We start from the raw sequence: 25,763 nt of genomic DNA, 5'->3' as shown, positions 1-25,763 counted from the left end.
GAAAATGTGTGAAGCTCCTGTTTACTCTGCTTAGTCAAGTCTGACATCATCATGTTTTACTCTGGATCTTAAAAGAGGGTCTTGGTAATTCAGACCTGTTGCTGAGTCACTGGAAAATGGTCTCCAGGCACTCTGCATTGACTTTTCCCAGAGCAACTTGAGAGTTCCTGAGGACCTTCCAAAGGCACACCTGTAGCAGGAGCAACAATTACAATTTGTAACAGTTACAAATCAAACCAGATTTATCAGAAGCATCTCAGTCTGTGCAATTTTTTTCATTAAAAGGTTTGTATGTTTGTTTTTTTTTTTTTCAGAACTGAGAAGAAATATATAAGCAGATACTGGAAAGAAGTGAAAGTTGGAGACTTTGTGCAGCTTCGCTGTAATGAAATTATACCTGCTGACATATTGCTGCTCTCCTCAAGTGATCCCGATGGGCTGTGCCACATAGAAACAGCCAACCTGGATGGTGAAACTAACTTAAAACAAAGACAGGTGGTGAGGAGGTTCTTAGAGCTGGTAAGTCTCCATTCCTGACTCACATTTAAGATAAGAATTTATTTCAAGAAAGTAGCTGGTTACCAATACGCTCCATACCAGCTAAATCTGCTTGATCTAATAGTGCTGATGAACTACTGTTACGGTGGTCATTAAAATGCTAGCACTTGCCAACAACTGACCTCATCATAGTATCAGAAGTTTTACCATCATTTTTCCCTGAATCTGAATAGGAATTATTTGGGGTAATTGTGTGTGGTTGGAAAATGTTGGAGGATTTTAATGGCTTCTATTGTAGCTCGTTTCTTGAAAACACATTTTAAATGCCCAAGGAGAAGATACTTAAATATAAATATGTACTTTTCTTGCCTTCAAATCAGATCAGTTTCAATTAGGAATCTGCCTGAAACTCTGTGTTGGAGAATATCCCTCCAGCACTAACGTTTGTAAGATTTACAGGGACAGCTAGCATTTGTTCTGGAGGTATCTGTGCTCAAAAACTGTTGTACTGCTCTCTCACTGTGCTTATCTCTCCCCACCAGCACTATTTTAAAACAAAACATAATCCAGATCAGTTATGTCAGCAGAACTGGAGGAAATTACCTGAAGTTTTACTTGCTTTAATGATCTTATTGAAATAGTATTTATTTGTATGCCCTCCTCTCCCATCCCTCTTGCCAGCTATCTCCAGCTTCCTGTATTTGTCAGGAAAAAAAAATTTTTTTTAGAACTCAGCTACATTGGTTCTCCTAGTAGCACTTCTAATTTGAGAAATTTTGTAAACAATGGGAGCTGTTGCCCTTACCACTGTCATCAAAGGTAACCACAGAAGCCTGTGGTTGTACTGAGAAAAATCAGCATTAATGAAGTTATTATCCAACCAACAGGATAAAAGTCAATGTGCCTTCCAAATAATTGTTTATGGTAGGTAGACCTTTCCTCTAAATAGCTTGTAAAAATGTGAGATAAGGATTTGTTTAATGATCGGTGATTTCCACACAGAATTTAGACGTGACATGACACCTACCACTGTGGCAACAAGCTCAATCAGCTACAGGCCAAGTGTTTCAAAAACTCTTATTGTCTCAAAGTTAATTGAATTGCTGCTCAGACCTCCCATCCTGTTCCTGCTGAGAGGAAATCTCTCCTATTGGATAGAGCTTCAGGGAGGTGTTCAGATGATGTATCACAGTTTTCTGCTAGCGCAGACTTCTTATATGCCTTCAGGTATATTATGTAGGACGAAAACTGTAGATTTAGGTAACTGAACACAGGTGTGTTTTTGCATTTGTTGTTACAGTTATAAGCTAAGGGCACATTCCAGCTCTGTTTCAAAGGGAAGGCACCAGGTCCTCCACTCATCTACAGCAGATGGTTGGATTTCTGTGATCTGAGACCACTGGACACACATCATTAGGTGTTGGTAAACATGGTGAAAGAATCAATATGTCCAACTACAAATTATCAGAAAACTGGCTTTGAAGACCCTTGCTGCATGAAGGAGTCCCTTATGCTATCTTGGGATCCCCAGCTCCATGGCAGCAGAGTATTGATTCAGCATTCCTGGAAACTGTTAGGCTGAGAGAACACCTGCCAACTCTACAGACTGCCCTGCTCCTGTGAGCTGTAGCACCTAGATGTGTGCCTGAGCCTATCAGTTGTGGAGTCACTTCTGTGTCTTCAACCAGCAATCCCATGCATGCATTAACACAGCAGGAAAACCAGGAGGGAGTATCCCAGCAACATTATGTTTGGCATACTCAATGAGGTTTAAATTGCTGATCCAAACCAGGCTGCTAAAGACTTCAGCTCTGGAGTTTGTACAGTTTGGCAAGACCTGCAACCTTTAGGCTGTTGTGTGGAAGTGAGTGGCCATTTCCTCCTCAAACAGGTTAAAGATTATTAAAGACTGAATTGGGCGTCATTGAGAAAGAAGACAGAGGAAACAGTTCCTGCCTAGGGAAGCATAGCTAGCTCTATGTGCCAAGCACATCACAGTAAATGTGGCATGGCTAGCTCAGCATACCCTGTTTTACTGAGGAAATTAGTTGTCATGTAGATACTTGCAGTCAGCTTTGTAGACACCTAGCACACTTTGGATTTCCAGCCCATCCTCTTTCCATATCTTAGTTCTCTGTATCATAGGATGATTATGGAACTTTTCTATCTCAGAAGTGGGCTCATAAAAATGTGGATAAATATTTTTTAAAAATAAATTTCAGATCACAAGGTGCCAAGCTACAGTAGCTGTGAGGTCCATAGTAAATTGTCAGGGTTAAACTGAGGCCAGTGACAAAAACTTCATTCATTCCAATGAAAACAGGATTGGTCCTCAAGGAGGCAAGTATTGAAAGAGAACTTGTAAGAAAACCACATGTGATTACCTCCCCTCTCTTAAAATAGCTGAGAAAGCAGGAAATAACCCAAGCCTGGGTTCCTACATCAACTAAGTTGTAGACAAAGTGCACACTTGCAAGTAAGAAGACTTCAGCAGCTGCAGCATCACAGAACCTCTGTAACAGCACCCCATACATTATCCAGCAGAATACTTGCCATCCTCATACAAATCCTGGCCAAAACCTCTCTAAGCATACTGTTAATTTAATTCATGCAGCAGCATTAGCTTTCATGTTCCATATTAGTAAGGATAGGAGAGACACTCAGCAATGGGATGGAGGGAGGTGCTTGGAAAATGTTGGATGAATAGTAGGAGGACAGCCAAGTAGCATGGAATAAGAAGGTGATGCCTGTCTGTTGGGCTGAAGTTCACTTCCTATCTGGATATGTCTTAAGTTGTCACAGCTGGAGAGAACTTAGTGCTAGATCTCATAAAATACTTCAGATGATCAAAATTTTCTTGCACCTAATGCTAACCCTCCTTTTGCCAAGCCTCAGAGAAGTTTATTCCCAAGTCTCTTACAAGACCTGCATCCCAACCAGTTCATGCATTGGCTGAGAATGCTTTTACATTTTTGTATTAACACTCTACTCAGGAGAACAACTTTCAGTTTTCTTTATAGCTGTTTGGTTCTGTGTCATTCTGCAGCCCTGTTGTTCAAGCAGGAAAACAAATAAATTATCTAGTCCTGACCCTCTTTTTCCCACACTGCTAAACACTTTCCCCACCTCCCTTACAGAATGATGTGCGTTGTCAGGTGGCTTATCACAGGACAAAAAACAGATTTGATTGAATTTTCTTTTCAAAGTATCAGCTGTTAATAGCTGTCTTTGAATAATGTCTTTGTATCAGTATCTCAAGTTTTTAAAAGAAACTTTTACAAAGGTTGGCTTGTCTGTGCTTCATATATGAGCTAACGGATAACTTTGGAGCACATGCCTGTGAAATAGGTCAATGAAGGATAGCTATTTCTATACCTGTCACTCAGCTGGGCATGGGAATGGAGTGGGGGTGGCAGCAGGAACTGTTGTTTTAAGCTAATGCTGTGCTTTCTTGATTCTGTTCCTGCCTTGTGTGCACCCACACAATTTACAGCCCCGCAGGTCTGTGCTGAGCTCCCAGGCAGCCTGGTTGCCAATTTGGGGTCACTGAAGTTGCGTGTGCACTGAGCAGTTCTCTTGCAGCCACTACGTTTTCTCCAAAGGCCGGCAAGGCTAGCACTGTTATGTTGGGTACAACTGTCCTCTGGAAAGGCCACTGTTCCTCCAGCATCTTCTGAAGGATCTTTGTGTGTTTCTTTAGAGCAGTAACAGCATATAATGTCCATAGTCTGAGAGAGGAAAAGGCCTTACAGTTTCCCTCTTCCAAACCTTTGTTCAGAAAAGTAGCATTCTGATACCTTTTTAGCCTGATTCTTACAGAAGCAATAAGCAATTATAGAAGTGTTTCTTTATCCTTGTCTCCAGTGCTTTGCAGGCATTATTTTACTCAGAAGGTCCAGGATCGGCATTTGTGGGCTTGGATTGCATCTCCCCACTTGTGAATTCCAGGAAACTATTTTCCTTTATTGTACAAGTGACCATAAATACTGCTTATTTTAGTTCTGCTTTGAGTTGTCTGAGTAATTTATAGTAGACTGGGAACATACTCCTTGTTAGCTTTGCATGTTTGTTAATGAATGCAGTCTGTCAGACATAAATCTGTACTTTGTGTATGTGATTCTACACCTTATCAATGCACAAGCTGTGAGAAGAGTCACTGATAACATTCCTCTGCCTTCCATGTCTGAAGACACCAGCTTGAATTATACCTTGTTGTTGTAGACTCAAAATAGACAATAGAAAAGAAAATCACTCTGTGGGTAGATTAAAAAAAAGAAAAATGAAAACAGGAGATTTTACAAAGGCCTTGACATTTTTTCCTCCAAGACTTTAAATACTGTGTTCTTGTTATTCTGCTACTACAGCAACAGGATGTGTTAGAAATGTTTAAAATAGCCATAAACATACTTCTGCATGCTATGTCTTTAAAACAAACAGGATAGTGCACTGTCTTCACCCTGAAATACAGATCAGGTTCATGTGTGCAGCATGACTCACTGACAAGTGCAGCTAGGAGAAAGCACTTTGCTAAGCCCCACTGTTTGTGATCTAACAGCGTTAGCCATGACAAGTAAACATCTCTTGGAAAAAAAAAATCAGAACAAATCAACTCTTTGTAGGTATTCTGCCCATTTCCTTCTGATTTCAAACCCACCCTCACTGCTGCCAAGTCACAGCAGCCATTTCTGGTGCACTGGATCCAACAGGAGACACAGTAGGCAGGAGGAATCAATGTGTTTTCTGTGCTACTCTGCAAGCTGCCGTGCCACCACACCCTGTGCAGTTGCTTATGGAATGTTTTCCATCCATCTGAGACGTCATGTCAGCTGCTCTTCAGAGAGTGGATGAGCAGATACAGCTCAGGCTGCAAGAACTCAAAACTCCCTTTCAGATTTCATAAACTTGATTTAGGATATTTTGATAGTATGAATCTAGACTCATGAAAAACATTTACATTTCCGTGCTCCACTGTTTTTACTCAGTATGCCTTTTAACAAAATCCACAAAGACTCACTGTGGATTCTGGAGCAGCTTATGGTTTATTAACCACTGCCCCTGTTCTGGATGTTTATGTGGAAAGCTTCAGTTCAGCTGAAAGCTAAGCTAAATGTGGCAGCTGCCATCCCCTGTGAGAAGGTGCATGTATCCCTGTGGGGGCTGGTGGGGGTAGGAGATGCATTTTTTCCTTCTCATTTTCTCCTAAAAGTAGAACTTCATTCAAAACAAACTTATTACTAGCATGATTAAACAGGTTTAGATAAGCCTTGCAAATTACTTTGTGACTGCTTATTTACTTTGTCTGAAAAGCACATCTGAATTTGGTGTCTGCCTGTTTGGGAGGTTCATTTGCATGCAGACTACCACCAAAATAACTGATGAATCTGATTTTCTCACAAGTCAGTTTGTGAACACTTCTGGAATATGTATAAATGCAGAGCCTATGCTTACTGCAGTCATATTTTTTCATCAGTCCTAGCCTGGAAGTTGGGCTAAATTGACAGATCCAGCTTTCATTCCAGCCCTTCCTGGTCCTGCACTGTGCTGGAAATACATTGGCTACAGCTGGACTTAGAGAAACAGTCCCACAGATCCCTGTTCCAAACATTAAGCCATTTATACAACTTCTTTTTTTCCCCGTGAGTCCCAGGCAGAAGCTGGCCCAGAAGAGGTTTCTAGAAGGGCTGCACTGTAACCCTGACTTGGTTGCTCCAGGCTGCTCTGTGTATGAAGTACTTTGGCAAGGGCAACTCATCCTGATTGTGTGGAAACAGCTCACAGGGCAGCCTTGGCATCTCAGTGTAGATGTTGCTTTTGCATTCAGTTTTTTACACACTTAATGAAAATTTTTTAAAAAAAGAGAAAATAAAGCAATTTTCAAATGTTAGTTTATCCTAAACTGAGCTAAGATTTCTTGTGCAGCAATCTGCATTGTCTAAATTAGCCCAATTTGAGGGAATAGTTGAAGTTAGACCAGCTCAACTTCTAGGCAGACTAGTTTTCAACTTACCTGTTGATGTTAGCTTCTTATCTCAAAGAGTCTGAATGAGTCTTCTAAAGCAAGACAAGAGAGGTATAGCTGTATTCCCCCTGTTACTTCTTGTCTGACTACTACCCTCAGGCGACCATCCACCTGCAATTAGTGGGAATAGTACACTATTATAATCTAGTAGATGGGAATTAATCAGCATATTCACTGTTTGACTCAGTGTTGTTTTGACTGTGAATATTTTAATAAGATAGAATCAGGCCACAAAACCAGCAACTGCCTCTCTAGCATCTTTTGGGAGTTATCCCTTGTGCAGTGTTTTTTTTTGCAGTATTTTGAGAAGGTTCAGAAGGTGATGAAAATTGGCTTGAAAATTCCAGACATGCACGTGTTAAAACATCAGATTAGTGCTCCATCCCACAGGTGTTGCCAAAATTAATTTTCCCAAGGAAAAAGAAAGTTTAAAAAAATGAACCAAACAAGCAAAAGTAAACAATAGTTTTTGCTATGCACTACTAGAATATTAAATTAAAACCTATTGTTTTTTAGTTTTAGAGTTTAGCTGAAGATTTTAGAGAAAAAGTCCTGTAAAAAGACTTGTTTTTATCAGTGCAAGATTCAAGCATGTCACACCCTGAGAAAGACTTTTGTCTGAGGTAATGCCTTGAACATTCAGTAGGTTTCTTTGATAGGGGTGAATTGTTATGAAAATCTCTACACCTATATTGTTGTATCTTTTTTTGGATAGTATCGTGTTCAGAGATGACTTGTGTGGAAACTGTGGGCATGTCTAGTTGAAGAGGAAGCAACTGCTGTCTCTCTAACAGAGAAACAAACATATAACAGATGCGTGTAGAGAATGACCCAAATTGGTGCTGTGGCAAACTCTGTCTGAGCTAAACGTGACAAAGGAAGGCTGAGAACAGTGTTTCACTCCACACCTAGCCATGGCACTTAGTCAGCAGTCCCACACTGGGAGGCATGGGGAAATAAAAAAAACTCGAGAATGATGGTTCACTTCCTCTTTGGTCAGCTTTGGGCACCGTTACCATCTCCTTCTAGTTTCCATTGCACAGGTGTCCAGGCCACAAGTTTGCATTTTGAGAGAGCTTCATTAGAGAGACAAAGAATTTGAATAACTGTAAGAGAAAATTTTGGCTATAGTAATATAAGCAAAAGCAGGAAGGGGGAGAATAGAGGAAGAGTCCTGAGAGTTTGAAGAGTGCTGAGTAGTTGACTTTTGCCATTAGCATTAGTTGTTTGGTTTTGTGTTTAAATGTAGGTTAAAAGGGCTAAATTGATGAATCTAAGTTTGAGTGCGTGGCTGTGAAGGACCTCTCATCCCTAGGGTAATCCTTCCAGCACTGGTGGAACACTGGTAAATCCATGTAAGGAAATGTACTATGCCAGTGCTTGTGCTGCATCAAAGCTCTGTAGAGGCAGGAAATTTCATTCTCTGTATCAATAACCCAGGATTTCTCCATTTTGCTTTTTCTCTGAAAAAGTATTAGAAAACAAAAGAGCATTTCAGGTCCATGGAGAAAATAAAAGGCTATACTTCTGTCCTGTTATAGAAAAGTAAACATTTACATTTAAAGCAAGTTAAGAAGAGATTTTCCATTTTCTTTTCTCTCTTGACTTTTCTGATATAGCCTAATTCAATTTTACTGAATAAATGTTTATTTCTAGAGCTGTTTATGCCTTAGCCATTCATTGGCCTGAGAACAGGAAATACCTGTAATATATGTTGTTCAAAATGAGTTTTTGTAATGTAGCACTGAGAACTCATGATTTTAGGGCCAGGATTTTCGAGCTGGAAACACGTCATGTTACACTGGTCTCTGAAACCAGAACCCCAGATGGCAGTATCAGTGGTTAGGAAAGGATGGAAAGACCTTTTTCAGAGCAGAAGGGTTCACAGTACTGAGCCATATATAACCCCAATTACATTGGTGTGGTCTTGCTGTGCTTTGAGATTACTGAGGAGGAAAAGGGGTCTGCTTTTCTGCCAGAAAAGGGAGAGGAACAGTGTGAGGAACTCCTGTATTTATTTCAGCATCAAGGATGTGAACTCTCATCCCACTTCTCTTTTCTCCACCTTCTGCTACCCTCCAAGTCTTTTACACAGTTTAGTAGTGATAAGCCATGGTGGTCATTAGAAATTTGCATTGAAATGTTACTTACATGGGAAGTGGCTGGCTGTATGTCTCAAAACGGATATTTCAATGAAACCATAAACATTTCTGTTCCTTGATTATACTTGGGTTCATGCTTTCAAGCTCTGCTATGACTCTGTGATGGTCAGATACTTCCCATTACATGTGTGTACTCATGAGAGAGAGAGAGCTGTGGTTGTCCTGCAGGTACGTGACTGGACAAGATACTGTTCTCCACACAGCACTATAATGCTTACACTTCTGTTTGATGTTGAATTAAAAATATCAGTTGTGCATGGAGATTTATAGACAGCAGTGCTAATACCCTAATTCAGCTTTCTTAATGGTACAGAAAATAGACTGGTTTACATCAAAGCAGAGAACACAACCTTTTGGCTTCCGAGAGAAAGAGAATTTGATTCAAAATGCATATTAGTTGTCTTAAGCATTTTCCTTTCCTCTCATTAACTTTTCCAAGCTTCTCTACATATTATATTTTTGGTATGACTTGATTTAAAAACAGATTGAAAAGTATACCCCAAATGGCCTCATATACCTGTACAGCAATGTGGCCTGTATGGCTGAGATCATGGGGATCTGACTTACAGGCTGCTGCAGTATAATAGGAAGGGCTAAAAATTACTGTCCTGCTAATAGCTGACATGGGTCATGTCAGCTACTAAGAAACAAAAAGCTGTCTCCTGGTTCTTCACAGGACATTTGTGATCTTTAGGTTAGATAACTGATAATGACATGGAAGAAAAATGAAACAAACAGTTTCATCAATTGATGTTATCCCTGTTGGTCTTTTGTGTGACATTTGTTCTCGTTGGTTGCCCTTCAACATCTCACATTTTTTGAATGCTTATAATAATGAATATATGCATAAGAATCATATAATCATGGAGTAATTTGGTTCTAAGGGAACCTTTAAAGACCATTTAATCCAACACTCCTGCCAAAGACAGGGACATGTTTCATTAGATCAGTGTTCTCAAAGCCCTGTTTAACTTGAATCTGAAGCCTCAGTGATGGGATATCCACAGCTTCTCTAGGCAAACTGTTTCAGTATTTTACCATCCTTTTAGTAAAAAAAGTATGTTTTTGTCTAATCTAAATCTACTCTCAGTTTAAAAATGTTTCCCCTTGTCCTGTCATTGCAAGCCTTGGTAAAAGTCTCTCTTGCTCTTTCTTAAAAGCTGCTTTTATATATTGAAAGGTCTCAGTGAGGTCTCTCTGGAGCCTTCTCCAGGCTCAACCACAAGTTTCTCAAGCTTTCTTCACAGGAGAAGTGTTCCAACCCTCAGATCCTTTTTGTGGCTTTCCTCTGAAACCAGTGTTACCTGTTACATGTCTTACTTATACCAGAGCTGGACACAGCACTCCAGGTGGGGTCTCATGAGAGTGAAGTAGAAGGGAACAATCACCTTTCTCAACTTGCTGGCCACACTTTTTTGATGCCAGCTGGCTTTCTAGGTTGCCAGCACACAATTCCAGCTCATGTCCAATTTTCATTTATTGGTATCTCCAGCACTACTCCCCAGGGCTGCTGTCAATCTATTCATCCCCCAGTCTGTACCTGATCGTGGTAATTGCCCCAACCCACGTGCATATGGCCTTATTCATGAGGTTTGTATAGACCCTTCCCTCCAACATGCCAAACACACTACACAGCTTGGTGCCATCTGCAAACTTCTGAGAGTGCATTCCATCCTGCTTTCTGTGTCACTGATGAATAGTACTGGTCCCCAGTGCAAACCCTTGAGGATCACCATTCGCTGGCTTCCATCTGGATACCAAACCACTGACTACAACTCTTTGGACGTGGCCATCCAGCCAATTCCTTACCCATCTAACAGGCCAAATCAAGGCAGAAGACCGTATCAAAGCAGAAGTCCAAGCAGTTGACTTCTATGCAGAGGTGGTGAGGAAAGCCTGCACAGGAGTAATAGACTCTGCTATGCTGCTGTGATCCAATTCAACAGGTCATATTCATATACATATTCATGTATGTTTGATTTCCACACTTATCTGAACAAAGCATGCAGACTATTGAAGCCAAGACTATGCAGGAACTTTGTAGTCATTGTGCTTGCCTGAAGTATGAGGCTGTCTAGAGAGCGAAAAAGGGAAGCAAACCTCAGTCTCTGCCGTAACAATACATTTTCGTTCCCCTCAGCTCATTTGCTAGTTTGGGAACTGACAAGGCCATGGTGAGTTTCCTTTCATAAGATTCTTGCAATCAGCTGGTGTCTGAAAAATTAAACACCCTTGAATTCCTTGAGAAGGTGTTCTTCATTTTGCTAGAGGTAGCTTTAACATGTTGATTGTAAAGGAGCTTGTTCAGTAGAACAAATAGCAAATGAAAATAGACCACGGGGGAAGCTGCTAACCAAAGTGTTCTGCAGCCATCCCAACTTCCCCCCTGTTCTGTGTATGCCAACCACAGCCTGCTGGCCTCAGACTGACTGTTAATGTTCACAGCTGCACCTCCACCCTCTCCACGGAGCTAAGAGACAAGAACAGAAACAGCTGGGATTAAGCAGAGAAAGTTCACCCTGAATGGCATGTTTGCAGTAGGACAGGCATGTGATGATAAATGTTCATAAAAATATGAATCCAAGAGAAGACAGCATGCCCCTGTCCAGCCTGGGGAGTTTTTCCTTGATTAAAAGTAACATCTTCTTGTAAAACACCTTTTACTTGATCAATAGTAACACCTTCTCATGTTGGAGATGCTTGTGGAAAGGCTAACAAAACTGTGATAGTGCTGGTATAAATGCTGTAGTATTTGGAATAAAAGGTGTCTTTTCATTAGTACTGCTTCTTTCCCTCTGTGCTCCCCTGCAGTTGCCAGGGGCTGGAGTCTCTCAGTTCCTTAGGCAATTGGTGTATGTTACAGGTTTCCCTCACATCCTAGAGACATTTCTTAAACATGATACTTCGTAAGGTAAAGCTGCTTTTATCCAGATTCCCTGTCTTCAGGCTGAGGTAGGCTCATCAAACTTCGGTGTGTTTAACTGTATCCTGACACTGCAGCTACTACTGTTAGGTTTTACTGTTCACAAGAAAACCCTTGCATGACTAACCACTCTCTTTCCTGTCAGGACTCCGATGTTTTGCATTTTATTTGTGGAATGATGTAAGAGCAGTGCTTGGCATTTCTCTCTTCTGGGTGAAGGATCTTAGTCCTTCCCATAGTCATTTCTTCTGGCAGAACTTCATCCCACGAGAAGTCAGACTGTCCAGCAGTCTGGACTAGAGCAGGAGCAGGACAGGTATATTCAGAAGCTGATCTGAGCTGTTGTGCTACTACTTTAAAATGACTATGCAATGTTATTGCCACTAATCAATGGAAGTTTTCTTCCAGCATGTGAGAAATGGAGCAGAAAGACTGCTAGAAATCTTTCTAGAAAGGAGAAAGCTCTGGAGAGTGGGGAGAGTTACATCTGTTTGTGAGCATGAAGCAAGAAGCCTCTGCAGTAGCAGCGTGGGTTGTACACAGAGTTTTGGGAATCCTTGAGAGGCTTGGTTTGTGGTTTAGTTAAAGCACTGAGCTAATACTGAGGTTGGTTCTTAAAGACTATGCACCCATTCATTTATTTCAGTGAACTGGCTTTTGGAACAGGCAGATACCACTTTCTTAATTGTCCAGATTAAGGTCTGTATTTCAGCCTTGACATACGCTGCTCCCTTACCACTCTCCAGCACTACTACGGTCCATAAATTAATTTTTTCACACCACCATAATTTTCAGTGCATTGCTAAGGGTGGCCATCATCCTGAGGGACATTAAAGCTTGCATGTGTGTATTTTCAGTGTTGTTGACATATTTTTTGGTACTTTTGTTCCGTGATTGACTAACAGCAGTTTCTTCACCTGGCTGTTACAGAATTATTGGGATCTTCCTAAGCCTTGCAAGCAATACATTTTCTTTCCTGCAACCAGGATATTGCACTGTTCCCTTATATTATTGTCTACAAAGAGGAAAACTCTGGTCAGCCAGAGGAAGATCAGCTCCCTAAAATGTATTTGACTTGCTCAGTTGTTCCAGTGTTTCTGAATAATGAACATGTGTTACTTTTAAACAAACAATACTGGAAAAAAATCCAATTATAGTAGTAGTTTTAAGTGTGAAAAACAGAATAGTTAAATTCTGTTGTGCAGCTGGATCTTCTTAGTTCCTAAACAGCATAGATCCAACTGTTTCTTCCTTTTCATGTGAATTAGTGGCACAGATAAATTGTACCATAGAGACTTATGCAGTTTAGATATGAAAACATTTCACTCTTTCAGTATATAAATAATTCATATGCTTTGGATACATACCATCAGTATGTAATTCCAGTTGCACACTAATAAAAGGTCAGATTAATTTTATATGGTAAAGACAGGGTACTTCTATATAAAGCAGTAACAGGGCAGACCAATGCATTAACAGGACGAGCTCTTAGTGCAAAAGCTTTTAAACTGGAAAAGCAATTTTTGTGGCTGAGGCAGATTATTGTCTATTAAATATTTTCTTTGAGTTGTCCCCATGACTCCATTTCTCCTTTTTCTGTTTCCTCCAGACATACATGCCAAAACAAATCCCAGAGCCCTCATCAGCCCTGCACTGCAGGGAGAAGTCTGGATAAGATCCCCAGCATAGCCAGTAAACACTATGTGATAAGCGGGTAGCTCTCACTGTCACCCAAGGGCATCCTGGGTACCCATTGCTGTCCTAGTGGAGGGAAGGACTGACCATCAAAGTCAGGTTTCTGCAGCAGTAAAGTAGGACAGATGAATAAAGGAAAACATTTTAATAACTATGCATTATTAATATCACTAGCAGGCTATTAAATCACCCATACAACAGGCATTTAATGAAGGGAAATATGTTGTTTGAACATTGTGTAATTGTCAAACTGACTCATCTGGCATGCTTTGCTTCTTGAGCTATGACAGTTTCGTGAGGTTGCCAGCAGAACTGAAAAGGTTGGCATTTCACTGTGGAGATTCAGAATCATCTTACAGCTGAAGCTACAAAGTCATATTGGAGACAGCTAAATTCAGTCTGCTTTTTTGTGACAAATCTTTATACTGTCTTCATCTGTCTACCTGTTGGTTTCACACTCTATAAAGACATTGTAACATTTTCTTCCCCTCAACACTTCCTCTTTTTAGGCTTTAAGACACAGCCCAATTATTGCAGACCTAAGATACTGTTTTAAATGGAAGCTTTTGTCAGATTTAATAGCTAGTGCATTGTTAAAAGGCTAGTCACAAAACCATTTGCATCTGCAATTTAACTTTAATTTGAAATTCAACTTTGAAGGAATCAATATTTAGCATGTTTTTGCAGTTTGATTAGGTCTGCTTATGTAAGGAAAACAAGCTTTTCCATTGCTGCATTTAGACTAAAAATTAATTTCCTGAGGCTTTAAGAAAGTGAAGAAATAGGATATATGTATAGGATGTTAAACATTTTTCTAGCAATAAGAGTCCTGAAGAAATGAAATACATTCCATGGAATCCCTGCGTATATAAAATACCCAATGTAAGTATCACCATGTGTCCTCTTGACAAATTTCAAACTTTCAGAAATACCTGTGAAGGTATTCTGACTTCCTAACAAGTCAGCATTTTTTTTCCAAGAAAAGCAGTGGACTAAAGCTATCTCGGCAAAATCAAAAAGTGAAGTCAGGGATTTGATAGAAGTCAGTTTCTTATTGAATCAAAGCCCTTCTTTTTTTTTTTTTTTCTTTTCTTTTCTTGTTTTTTTTTTTTTTTCATTTTGATATGACATAATATGGCAGAAGAGTTGAGCAAGAAGTGGATGTTACTCCTCCAATGTCTCTCAAGCATAATTTAATTTAATACTCTTCTGAAGCATAGTAAATTATTAGAGCATGGGTCTGGGCTCCAGGTTAAGCACTACCTAGTAGCAAAACATCTGCCTTGAGTGAAAGCAGTAAGTTTTGCTTTACTTTATTTTATGGGGGCTTATCCTTAGAAATAGTCATGGCAAATAAAATGTACATTGTAGCAAAAGTAGACCTGGTTGTTCAACAGAAATAATATGACTGACATGAACAGAATTTAGCCCTGGCCTTTGCTACCCTACAGTTTTGTAACTGTAGGGAACCTCTGTGCAATCAGTGAATCTCTCCCCAGTTTTTATCAGCCAGAGTCAGTTGTGCAGGCCAGTGGTGCACAAGGCAAAAGTTTGGGACAGCTGCTGAGGTACCAGATAAAATTGATACATGCGTTCAGAAAATTTAAAAAATGCCCCCAGCTGCTTTTTGTGTATGAGCCAGCCTTGCTGATGTGCACAGGGGGATGATGAGAACACCACAGAAGTCAAGATTTCAGGGAGATTAGGCACTGAAAGCCTCAGATTGCAGTCTGTCTAGGCATGGAGCTTTTCACCCCTCTTGGTACTGGGACAGCTTTAATGCCCAGCAGTTCTCCAAGTGGGAAGTAAGATACACAAAATGAGGCAAATCAGGTAACTATGACAAAAAGTTCTGGGCCAGTTAGATGTTTGACCATATTTTAAGCTTGTTTCTTGTATCTTAACAGTGATGCAGAAGTTCAGTGTAAAAGAAAAATAAAGGTAGTGGTGGAGAATTCTTTTTTTCATGTACTTTTACCAAGAAAAAAGACCAAATCTGTGCACTGTAAAAGCAACACTTTTGGCTTTAACTTCTGTCAAACTGCAGATTCTCTTAGCTGCTAATACATGAGAACATCATCACAGTTTGTGTTTCAATTGCTGCCAAAGTGTGAGTATCAGCATTAAAAAGAGCAAAACTTTGATCATTGTGAAATCCTACATTAAATTGGTGCTTCTTTGTAACCACTGAAAGCAGTCACACACAGGCTGTGTTTAACATATTTGTTCTTTCATTTACCAAAAGGTATTTTCACATCAAAACAGTGTCATCAGCTGTAATATACAGTGTATATTTGCCCTTCCATTTCACAGGCAAGAGATGGAGCAGTTTGATTTATTAATAAACCAAAGAGCTTCTGCCATAAATCTGAATTCATCAGCTTTTTTTCCTTATGTAAACTACTATTCTAATTGGAATTTCACTCCCAGATATTATCTGGGTAAAGACCATAATCACATATTTCAAGTTAATTGTAACAGAACACAAATATACAGACAGATTTAATGATAAAGAACTTTTAGTTCCAAAACTGAGTCATAAATAAAAAGAAATCAACAAACAAAGGAAGGAGAAAGACAATATTGCATGGTACTGATGGGGAGGTTGAATACAAATAGTCCTCTCTGATCTTGACAAGATCTATCTTTTCTTGTAAAGACTTTAGGAGGCTCTAGATTTAAGTACCTTTTTTTAATCTTTATTTGTGGAATATAAACCTTAGTGGCAGGTTTTCTTAGCAGAAAGGGAATTCAGCTGTCCAGCTGTTCTAGAAGGTAATGTTTCCAACCACACTCTCTCTGCCGAGTTCAGCAGCCATACAAAACCTGCATCTGATTACATTGTGCTTTATTATTAGGTGTCTCTAGGATTCCCTCACAGACATTCATCAAAGATGTTAGGATTTATTTCTTTTCTTTTTTAAGACCATTGAATGAAAATTTGTGCTAAATTAAATGTATTATATATTATGTTATAATAAGGAGAAAATAAATGTTTCCCATTCCATCCAATTTATAAATGCAGTTTAAGCTACAGTAGTGAATATTTGTAGATTATTTTTCCTATACCTTTTATATCCTATACCTTTTATACCTATACTTTTTTGTCTTCTGACAAGGAACATACTGGGGCAAGGAAGGAAAAGATCATCTGGGACAACAGGCAGGTGTTATTTCTTGCTAAGGCTCAGGTTCTTGACTACCAACCTTGATGTAATTTGGGGAGTCTGATTGTCAGCAAAGCAGTCTCAACTCAGAGCTGTCCTTTGTTTTTAATACTTTTTTTCCCCCCTTGTTTACAAGCTGAATTCTGCACGTCAAAATTTTTCATTCCTCCAGTGGGCTGTAGCTGTCTCTAAGTGACAGCCCATTTTCACAGTTCTCTTTATCATCTCGTGTTTCTTGAAAATACAGAAAAGGTTTTCAAAAGTCTCAGGTGTGGGTGGTTTGAATTGTCACATATATAGTGTAAGTCTGTCTTTCTTCCAGGTGTAACCAGCAGAAAAATGGAGGGTGTTGGTTTTGATCCTGACATATCCTCTAGTTTCTTTTATCTCTTACTCAAAATCTGGTTTCTTTCACCTGAGTAGAGTCAACATCAAAAAATACCAGAGACACCTGTTTCAGAGAATCTGGCAGTAAGACTGTTTTTGTCCTGTGATTACTGGTTCTCAGTCAACTATTCTCACAAGTTTACTCTAAAAAGTAGTGGTTGGGGTCTCCAGCAGCTCAGCAAAACCATTATAAAACATAACATATAAAGTGCTGTCACTATTGAAAGCTTAATAATATGATAATTCACAATTAGTTCTTTACTTCAAATGCTATGCAAAGCAGTTTTATAAAAGTTGTCCTCATTGATGGAGATAAACAGCCTTCTCTGCAGCACCAGGATCAAATATGTCTGCTTTCAATGTGTAGTTTGAGCTAGCAAAAAAAAGGAGAACCTTGATTTTTATTGAACAAAGTAATTCTGCTGTGATACGATGTTTTCCTCAAACACAAGAAGGTGCTAACTACAGTTAAACTTAAATAGTCAGCAACAATACCAGCTTCAGAGTAATGAGCTAGACAATCAAGAAGGTTTTTAAGTGATAATTAAGAAAAAGTTATTCTGCTATATGTGTAATTTACTATAGTAGACTAATTCATCTCTGTTGGCATAAAGCAATTAAGAAGGCTTGCTAATATTTCAAAAGCTCATGTTAGCTTTTTAATAATTGGCAGTGTATTGACTTATATTGTCCTAAATTTTCACTGGCTTCATTGAACATGAAGGATAATGATAATATTTAAGATTTTGAGATTTTTCAGGTAAATTTGATTTTTCCACTGCAGACCAAAATCATTAGGCATCTTCCAGTTGCAGAACAGAAGTGATCCTTATAAGGGACATTTCAGGAGGCATCTTAGGAATTTTTTTTCCCTGGTCCCTTTGATTTTCAGTGCCAGTGGTCTGCACCTTTGCTTTCATTGCCTTTGGAAAAAAATGGACCTTATTATATTACAAAAACTAGAAAATAAAGTGATTTTGGATATAATTTTCAAGTCTTTCCTCTAAATAATGAACACTCTTATTATTCTAGGACTCAGAATTTGACCCCTTGAAGTTCACCAGTGTGATTGAATGTGAGAAGCCAAACAATGACTTAAGTAGGTTTCGAGGTTACATGTGAGTATTTCATATAGTATCCTTCAGTATCCACTCCTTTTCTCTAATGTGGAATAAAATAGATGCTTGTTTGCTTTGGGCTGTCTTCTGTAAGTTGCATCATCATCACATCTAAACAGGGCTGCTTATTTAAGGCTCTTTTAGAGATTCCTCACTTCAAGGTGAGATGGGAACCTCATGTTTTCATTCCTTAGGATGGATTTATTTGCTACCTTCAATCAGCTTACACTACAGAAATGAATGTATGAAGCACTGCATTTGTGGGCATTCTTCTTCTTTTCCTCATCGATCAAAAAAGCACATCTGGAAATGGGAAGAAATAGAAAACAAGTCCAAGAGCGGCAACAGATGAGCACAATCTGTTGTACGCTTTCATGAAGATGGATCTATTGGATGTTTCTTTTAATATATGTGTCATTGAGGAAAATTGGAAGGCAAAACTGGTATTTCTCCAGCTATGGCACTGTTCCTTTCTTCTCATTCAGATAAAATGAAATTATTGGCTCACACAATTGGTATGCTTGTGCATTACCACATCACCTATGCTCACTTGACCTAATTCTAAACAAACAGAACTACATTAACAGGGTGCTCATCTCTGGCCAATCAGTCCTGCTCAGGAACAATGTTTTAGGATACGCAAAGCACTTTGTTTCTTACGTAGTCTGGTCTGTACCATAAAGGTATGTTGATTGTGGTGGCTTAGGAGATGCACTCTTGCATGATTTATTTTTCTACATTCTGTTAACCACATGGAGAGTGAGAGCCAAGGATACATAATTACTGCCCAAATTTTAATGACGAGAGTTAAACTGACACTAATTCCATTTCAAATACAATGATTTACCACCCATATTGATTAGGAGTGATAAGCAGTTTTAAATTGTGTAACTGTCACAAGGTAAATTGCTGGAGCTCAGGGAGTTTTTTTATAGTGATGCCATTTACCATCATAGTTACTACTCTCAGATGTCACAGATTGTGTAGGATGTACTGTCAACTGGTGTAAATCAGGACAGTTTCTTTAAACTACATCAAGTTGTAGTGTGGGAAAATGTGTTCCTTTATTTAGCAGCACAAAGCTCTACAGTTCATGTGCAGAAAAAAGTTTAGTATTAGACATTACAGCATGAGGGTGTGTAATAGAGAGCCTGCTCTACTGTAGACATGCCATTTCCAGATATGGAAATGGAAAGTTTGGCAGCTTTTCTAGTGAATCTTAGTCCCCAAAATATTGAGCAGAATACTGTAGAAAATATGCATACATTTTTCTTCCATTATATATTTACTCAGTTACTCCATGTGGAAAAGGCCCGTGGCATGTAAGTTACAGAACCATTTAAATTACATAGCAGAAAACATGGCATTATCTTTTTGATGACTATTGTTTAGTATTGATATATTTAATCTTCTTCATATTTATGGTTTCACTAATGATGTGAATATGTTTTGACACAAATTTTGAATCTGGCAGAAAGCATCAGGTGATTTCCAGCTCTCATTAGCTATGTTCCAAAATATTTACAGCTAAAGGACCATGGGCCATTAGAATTAGAGAGTGGGGAGCACCCCCTCAACAAATAATTTCTCAATCCCCTAATTTATCACAGAAGAAGTCTTTTTTCCCCCACTTTTTTGAGTTCATTTATTAATATAATGGAATCGGGAGTCTATTTCAAATCATATATTAAGAAGATGAATAGCAATTAACACATCCAAATTGAAACATGTCATTGTCATGTCAAACTCAGATCTTAATTCTTAATTCTTTCAAAATTTTACCAGTAGTTGCTGCTTGAAATAATGGATCAGATAGCTACCAGCCAATAATAGCTCAACTGAAAAGAAATGACACCAAAATATTTAAATAGGAATCCCATGAAATAATAGACTTTCAATGGATCCATATGTAAAAGCTGTGCTGAAACATTACTACCAAAGTGTCCTAGACATTTTGACCTCTTAGTGGGTTTCCAGTTTTGATTCAGATTTTTTAAATTCTGTTCCCCACAGTTTTCCTGAAACAAAATCACTACAGGTAGCCATTGTAGCACAGGCAGGCCAGGATAAAAGGAGACATGATATTAAAAAAAAAAAAACAAAAAAAAAAAAAAAACCTGCAAAATGCATTGAGATGTGCCTAGCCCTATCCTGTATCTAAAAAAGTGTAAATGCACATAACTGCATATGAATTCTTCAGTTGTGTTGCCACAATCTGCATTGAACACACTTGGGATGTGCAGATGCACTGGCAGACTACCAGTTCTATTCAGGTGCTTGCTTTAAATTCTCTTTTGCAGTTTCTGCACCCCCAAATAACCCAAGCACATTCCCTCCTTTTATTTCCCCTATAAACATATTCTGTGTAAGAATAGAACAAAACCTAACATGCCCCCTACCCCTATGTATCTAGCCAGATTATGTACAGTATGCATGGCAAGCATTCAAAAATCCAATTCCAGGTTCCAAAAATAGCAATATTTGCTTTAAAATCTTGTTTATACCTTTTTGTGTGTATATGGGCAGGGGAAAAAGAGAAGTTGTAATTGAGATTCTGACTTTTCAGCTTTTTTGAAAATAATAATTTTATTCTTAGACAAGAACATAAAATTTTATCTGATCATACCAAAATAAGTATAGCTTGGAAGAAGAATGAGATGAATACATGTGTGTATTTCTATTTCAAAGCAACCTTTGAAATATAGGTAACAAACCCAAATTAATATAAGAAGGTAAGGTAACATAAGGTAGCAAACCCAAATTAATTAAGAAAAAAATGTTACAGTTTTTTTAAAGAAAAAACAGATATAAATCTATAGTGACGTCTCTTTAATGTGCTATAGTATCAGCTCCACTCCTGGAATAAAAAACCAAAACAACCCAGACTAATTTTCATCACTTGAGAGTCAGGAAGTTTCTGACTGGTAATGTTCATTGATATAATGTTTAAGATTGTTGAATATTTTCTTTGGGAGTGTCAAGCCCTGGAAAGCAATGCCAGCTCTACCATTTCCTTTGTAAGACACTTGATAAACCAAAAAGTGAAAGAAAATACTCTCTTTTGAATACAGTTATCATTGGTTACCTTGTTATTTAATGCTGGTAAGCACATAACAATTTAAAGCATAATAGAAAGCTGAAGTGAGCTACCATCAGAGTAATTTTTGCATTGCTGTATTAAACCAGAGGCTTACTTCTGTATAAAGACTTTCAGAGTGCTGTAGCATAGTAGAAGTTAATTGCAAATGATCTGCCCACTTCTCCTAATTTGTGGTACATTTGTACTTTAGATGTGAAGATACCACATTTTTGCAGTGTCATCCATGTGAGAAATTGCAGAGAAAAAGAGCATTGCACCCACACTTGCCTGTGCATTTCCTCACAGCTTAGCCTTTGCATTCCAGGCATCTGAGTGGTTTCAGCCAGGCACTGTTCTAAAGAATGACAGAGAAAATTTTCCTTCTTTGCCTGTAACTTACACTGGCCAGAATCCAGAAAGGGGAAAATCAGCCACTCTTCAGCCTTTGCAACAAGCTTAAGGTTGCAGGGCTAGAAATGGGAACTAGGCTGTCTCTCAACCCAGACTCAAAGTTTACAATTGGCAGGTTTGTTATCAAAGTAAGCAGTTTTATCTAACTCTAGTGTTCATCATTTTCTAATCCAGACCTTTATGTCTGTAATTTTTCCTTCCTTTTATCATCAGTGCCCAACTGTTTTATGTGTATGTTGTGTTACTGAGTCACTGGGAGTGACTGTAGACAAGAGGCAAATGATGAGCTTCCTCCAGCCTCTGCTGGCTTCTCTGTTCCAGATTTTGATTTCATCCATGTTTTCTAAAAATCTGGTGAGCAACAGTTGAGTTCTCTGACTTCATTTGGATATGGAAAAAGTAAAAAGCAGTATCAAATGCATGTAAGGATGAGATGTGCTAAGAAGACTCAGCCTGTGGGTGAGGGCAGTAGATTGGGGTTTTAACACCTACAGGTTAACTTCAGATGTTGCACAATTGCTTTGGAGTTGTTTTGTAAGTAAGATAGTAAGAACAAATATATAATTGTCTATGAAGTTTGCCATGTGCAGTATACCTGGCACTGTCCACTGTTACTGTGAAGTGTAAAAAATTAACGAAGGTTATAAAACTATAAGCCAGGGCAAGTACCACTTAAGTAGGTTTATTTCTAAAAAGTCTCATTTATTAACAGGAATCATAACTATCATTTGGAGATTTTATTAGAAATTCAAACATTCTCATGATTTATAAGAAAGCCTAATGCAGAATTTAGCCTTAAAAATGACAGAATCCTGGTAGCAGTGTAATTTTGACAGTACAGAATCATTAAGAAATTATTTCCCATAGTTTAAGCACAGACAAATTGACACCTACTGACATTCTCCCAGTGGGATGTTGGACAGCCCCCCAACTGATGCTGCTTTGGCAAAAGGTGAGACAGTAGGTTAAGGAGGTTTGCTGAAAAGAACACAAGTAAAAGCTCTGTTCTTCTATCTGAGACTGGCAGGGAGGATGGACTGAGCAGGGGAAGTTGTCTCCTGATTAAAAAATCACCTTTGACTTTCATGTCAGAATTGCAAATTTGGTGTTACCCGCTTCTTTCTTTCTCCGTTTCTGGCTGCTAGTGAGATGTTATCACTGCTGCTGCTGCCTCAGCAGTCAAACCCAATGCTTTTTCTCCATCCCTGCAGAGAAAAGCTAAACATACTTGTTGAAGCACCAGTACTTTTAATATATATGTATATATTTTGAGGAGAGGGGGGGTATAATATATTGTGCTGAACTAAAAAAGGCTGTATATGTGTGTGTATATTTATACACAGGTATATTCTGCTCACTAAAAGCATTGACTATTGAGGTTATGTAGCATAACCAGCATTACAGAATATTCTGCAAGTAGTCTACTAGACTGGGACAAGTACAAAGAACTCAACAATGTGAACCTTTTCTTCTTACAAATCTCAGGGTATTTGGTATAGTTCCTAGGCCTGAGATCCTGGAAGTATGTACTTAAAATACAATTTTGGTCCTCATTTAGAAAAAGACAAGAATCTAACAGGGAAAAGCATGTATATATAACCCAGATGTGAAGGCTTAGAAAATAGGAAGCAAATAAAAATAACTCCACCTTTACATAAAATGGACAATTTTAAGCCGGTTTGCAGATATCAGGGGACAAAGGATTTTAAGTGCTTAAATCCAGGTAGACAATAAGATTTGGTGTTGCAGCAGCACAATGTTAATTTTAGTGTAGCATATTGAAAGCATGATGGTTTGATGGTCTGAAAGTGAGGACAACATTTTAAACAATCCATACTTGCTTTAGTCCACTCTGAGGCATTGGGGTACTTCAGTTGATAAAATGAAATTTTATTCATTTGAAAGTGGTTTTAAACTATTATTTGATTTGTCTTTTTTACTAGTAAAAATTCTAATACCATTTTAAAATTGCTATTATTGTTTAGCATTTCCCTGTTAATTCTCATAAGGCTATTTTCTGTATTTCTCTGTCAGCTGAAATTTCAGTCAGTCCATGCCCAGCAGATAATAAGTTGTAGTAGAAATGTGACTTCATTCCATTTTTCTCCTGTGTTTTGGTGTTAGTCAACAAGAATCCTCAGGGTGCAGGCCATCCTTAGATGGTTGCTGGGACAGTTCTGAAAATAATTTCTCTTGTTCTCACTGATACATGGAATAAAAACATGAAATATTTTTCCTTTTTTTTCACTGAACTGATGTGTCTTATCCCTGGCACATCTTCCTTAGTATCACTGCTTCTGAAGCACAGTCATTTCCCAATTTCCCGTATCTCTTTCTAGGATTTCTTTAGTAAGCACATGTGAATAGTGGGTTAATTATATCCAGTACACAGCTGCTTTTAGGTGGTCTGGATTAACTGTGATTGCTCAGTCAGTTTACACACACACAGGAAGTCCAGTGCATTTTCCAAGCATTAGCTAGACTGCACACATGCTGTCGATTTGGCCCACATATCACTAGCGAGCATTTGTCCAGAACATTTGTATCTCCAACAGCAACTGGTACTGCTCCAGCTGGGCTGCTGCATATTAGGGATCCTTGGGTAAGTAATCTCAGTTTTCAAAGTCCAACAGAGAACCTTCCCAGGAGGAAGATCCAACGAAATATTTTGCCATCAAGTTGAAAAAACTTCTTAAATGCTGAAGATGTTTCCTGGGCTTGTTGTATTACAAGTATGATGTAACAAGCTTAATGTTTTGACATGCTGTGTTTTGTTGTTTTTAAATTTTCTGTAGTATTCATAAAAGTGGAAAAAAAGATGGACTGTTCAAAGAGAATCTTTTGTTACGTGGATGTACCATTAGAAACACAGAAGAAGTTGCAGGAATAGTAATCTATGCAGGTAAGAGCTGCTTTTCTGTCTTACAGGGCATACCACCTTTTTATAGCTATAAAATAATAGCCAAGTTCCATATGACATGTTTGGTGCAATTCTTTCTGCAGGGCATGAGACCAAAGCCTTGTTAAATAACAATGGACCACGTTACAAGCGCAGTAAGCTTGAAAGACAGATGAATGCTGATGTCCTCTGGTGTGTCCTCATACTTCTAATCATGTGTCTGTTTTCTGCCATCGGTAAGTGCTCTTTACTAGCAGAAACACTACTATTTAAGTTAAGTATTACACTGTCTTGGGATTCACGCACTTGGCTTTATCAAAAACATACGTGTCAGCCAAAACAAAAAATCCATAAAGCTGTCTCCATACTTATTTTTGTCAAAAATCAAAATGTCTTGATACACAAGCTGATCTAAATACCTTCTTAATCTCAGTGAAATACATGCTATTAGTACCAGAGATTTGAGGGCTTAGATTATACTACCCTTGATAGCATCCAAAAATGTCAAGCCCAGAAAAGCCCTCAGTTTATATGTAGTCCCCTCAAAATTACAGGTGGTAGAGTGTAACTTGTCATTAATTAGGCAGTAGAGTAATTTATGAGCAGAGAGTAAACATAATCAGCACACTGGTATTCCCCAGTACTACTTATTAAATTGAGGGCACAGTGCACAACATAGACTCGCTGTCCCTAAGGCTGCCACCATAACATAGAAGAAATAAGCAAAAGTCTACATAAATCCAAGCAGAATACTCTCTAAACTTCTGGGAGTGTTTAAGGAAATGCTGCAGTTCAGGTTATGTCTCCTCAGGCCTTTTTTCTGTTCATTTGTGAGAAAGAATTGAGTTTTACATTTGGCACAAAAAATTATTTTTTATATATGGCATGTGAATTTCATTTCCTTAATATTTGTGTGTTCCGTAATGTTTGCATGTGAGTCATATGACATAAACACCAGAATGTTTCTTAACAACCATGGTGTAGTTTAACAACAATCTTATGCCACTTTAATACATCTCTCTGTGCCTTTTTCCGGGTATTGTTAAATGCTTAAATACGAGTATTTCCAGTAGTGAACCAGCCAGCTTATTTGTTTCCACTGAGTTCACGACACACTTTTGTAATGTTTCAGTGTTGGGGAGCCCAGCCCTCAGGACTGAAGTGTCGCGGTGAGGCTTCATAGCAGGGAGCTACTGCCTGCAGCTGTCCCCTCTGCCACTGGCCCCGCAGTGTCCCCAGAGCAGCAGCAGCGGGTGTGCCCTGCGAGCGGCTTCAGCCTAGCTGGGGCTCCCCAGAGGTGGCACTCAGTAGGTGACAGGTGCGCCTTCCCTTCTGTCCCGTCTGCAACAAGGCTGGAAGTCGCCAGCAGAGGGCCAGAGCAAAGCGCTCGAGGAGCTGACAGCCA

At 38.8% G+C, this 25,763-nt stretch overlaps 1 protein-coding gene across 1 annotated transcript in view; it reads left to right on the top strand.

Moving 5' to 3' along the window:
* The window catches only part of ATP10A (ATPase phospholipid transporting 10A (putative)), a 110,950-nt gene that overhangs the window by 43,024 nt on the left and 42,163 nt on the right, over positions 1-25,763 (top strand). Inside the window, exons 2-5 of the mRNA XM_053971582.1 lie at positions 315-519; positions 17,884-17,969; positions 24,255-24,361; positions 24,463-24,594. Of these exons, the coding sequence (XP_053827557.1) occupies positions 315-519; positions 17,884-17,969; positions 24,255-24,361; positions 24,463-24,594 (530 nt within the window). The remainder of the gene's footprint in view (positions 1-314; positions 520-17,883; positions 17,970-24,254; positions 24,362-24,462; positions 24,595-25,763) is intronic.

Source organism: Vidua macroura, chromosome 2 (genome assembly GCF_024509145.1).
Source record: "Vidua macroura isolate BioBank_ID:100142 chromosome 2, ASM2450914v1, whole genome shotgun sequence".
Classification (NCBI taxonomy): Eukaryota; Metazoa; Chordata; class Aves; order Passeriformes; family Viduidae; genus Vidua; species Vidua macroura.
This window is presented reverse-complemented; position numbering and strand designations above follow the sequence as displayed.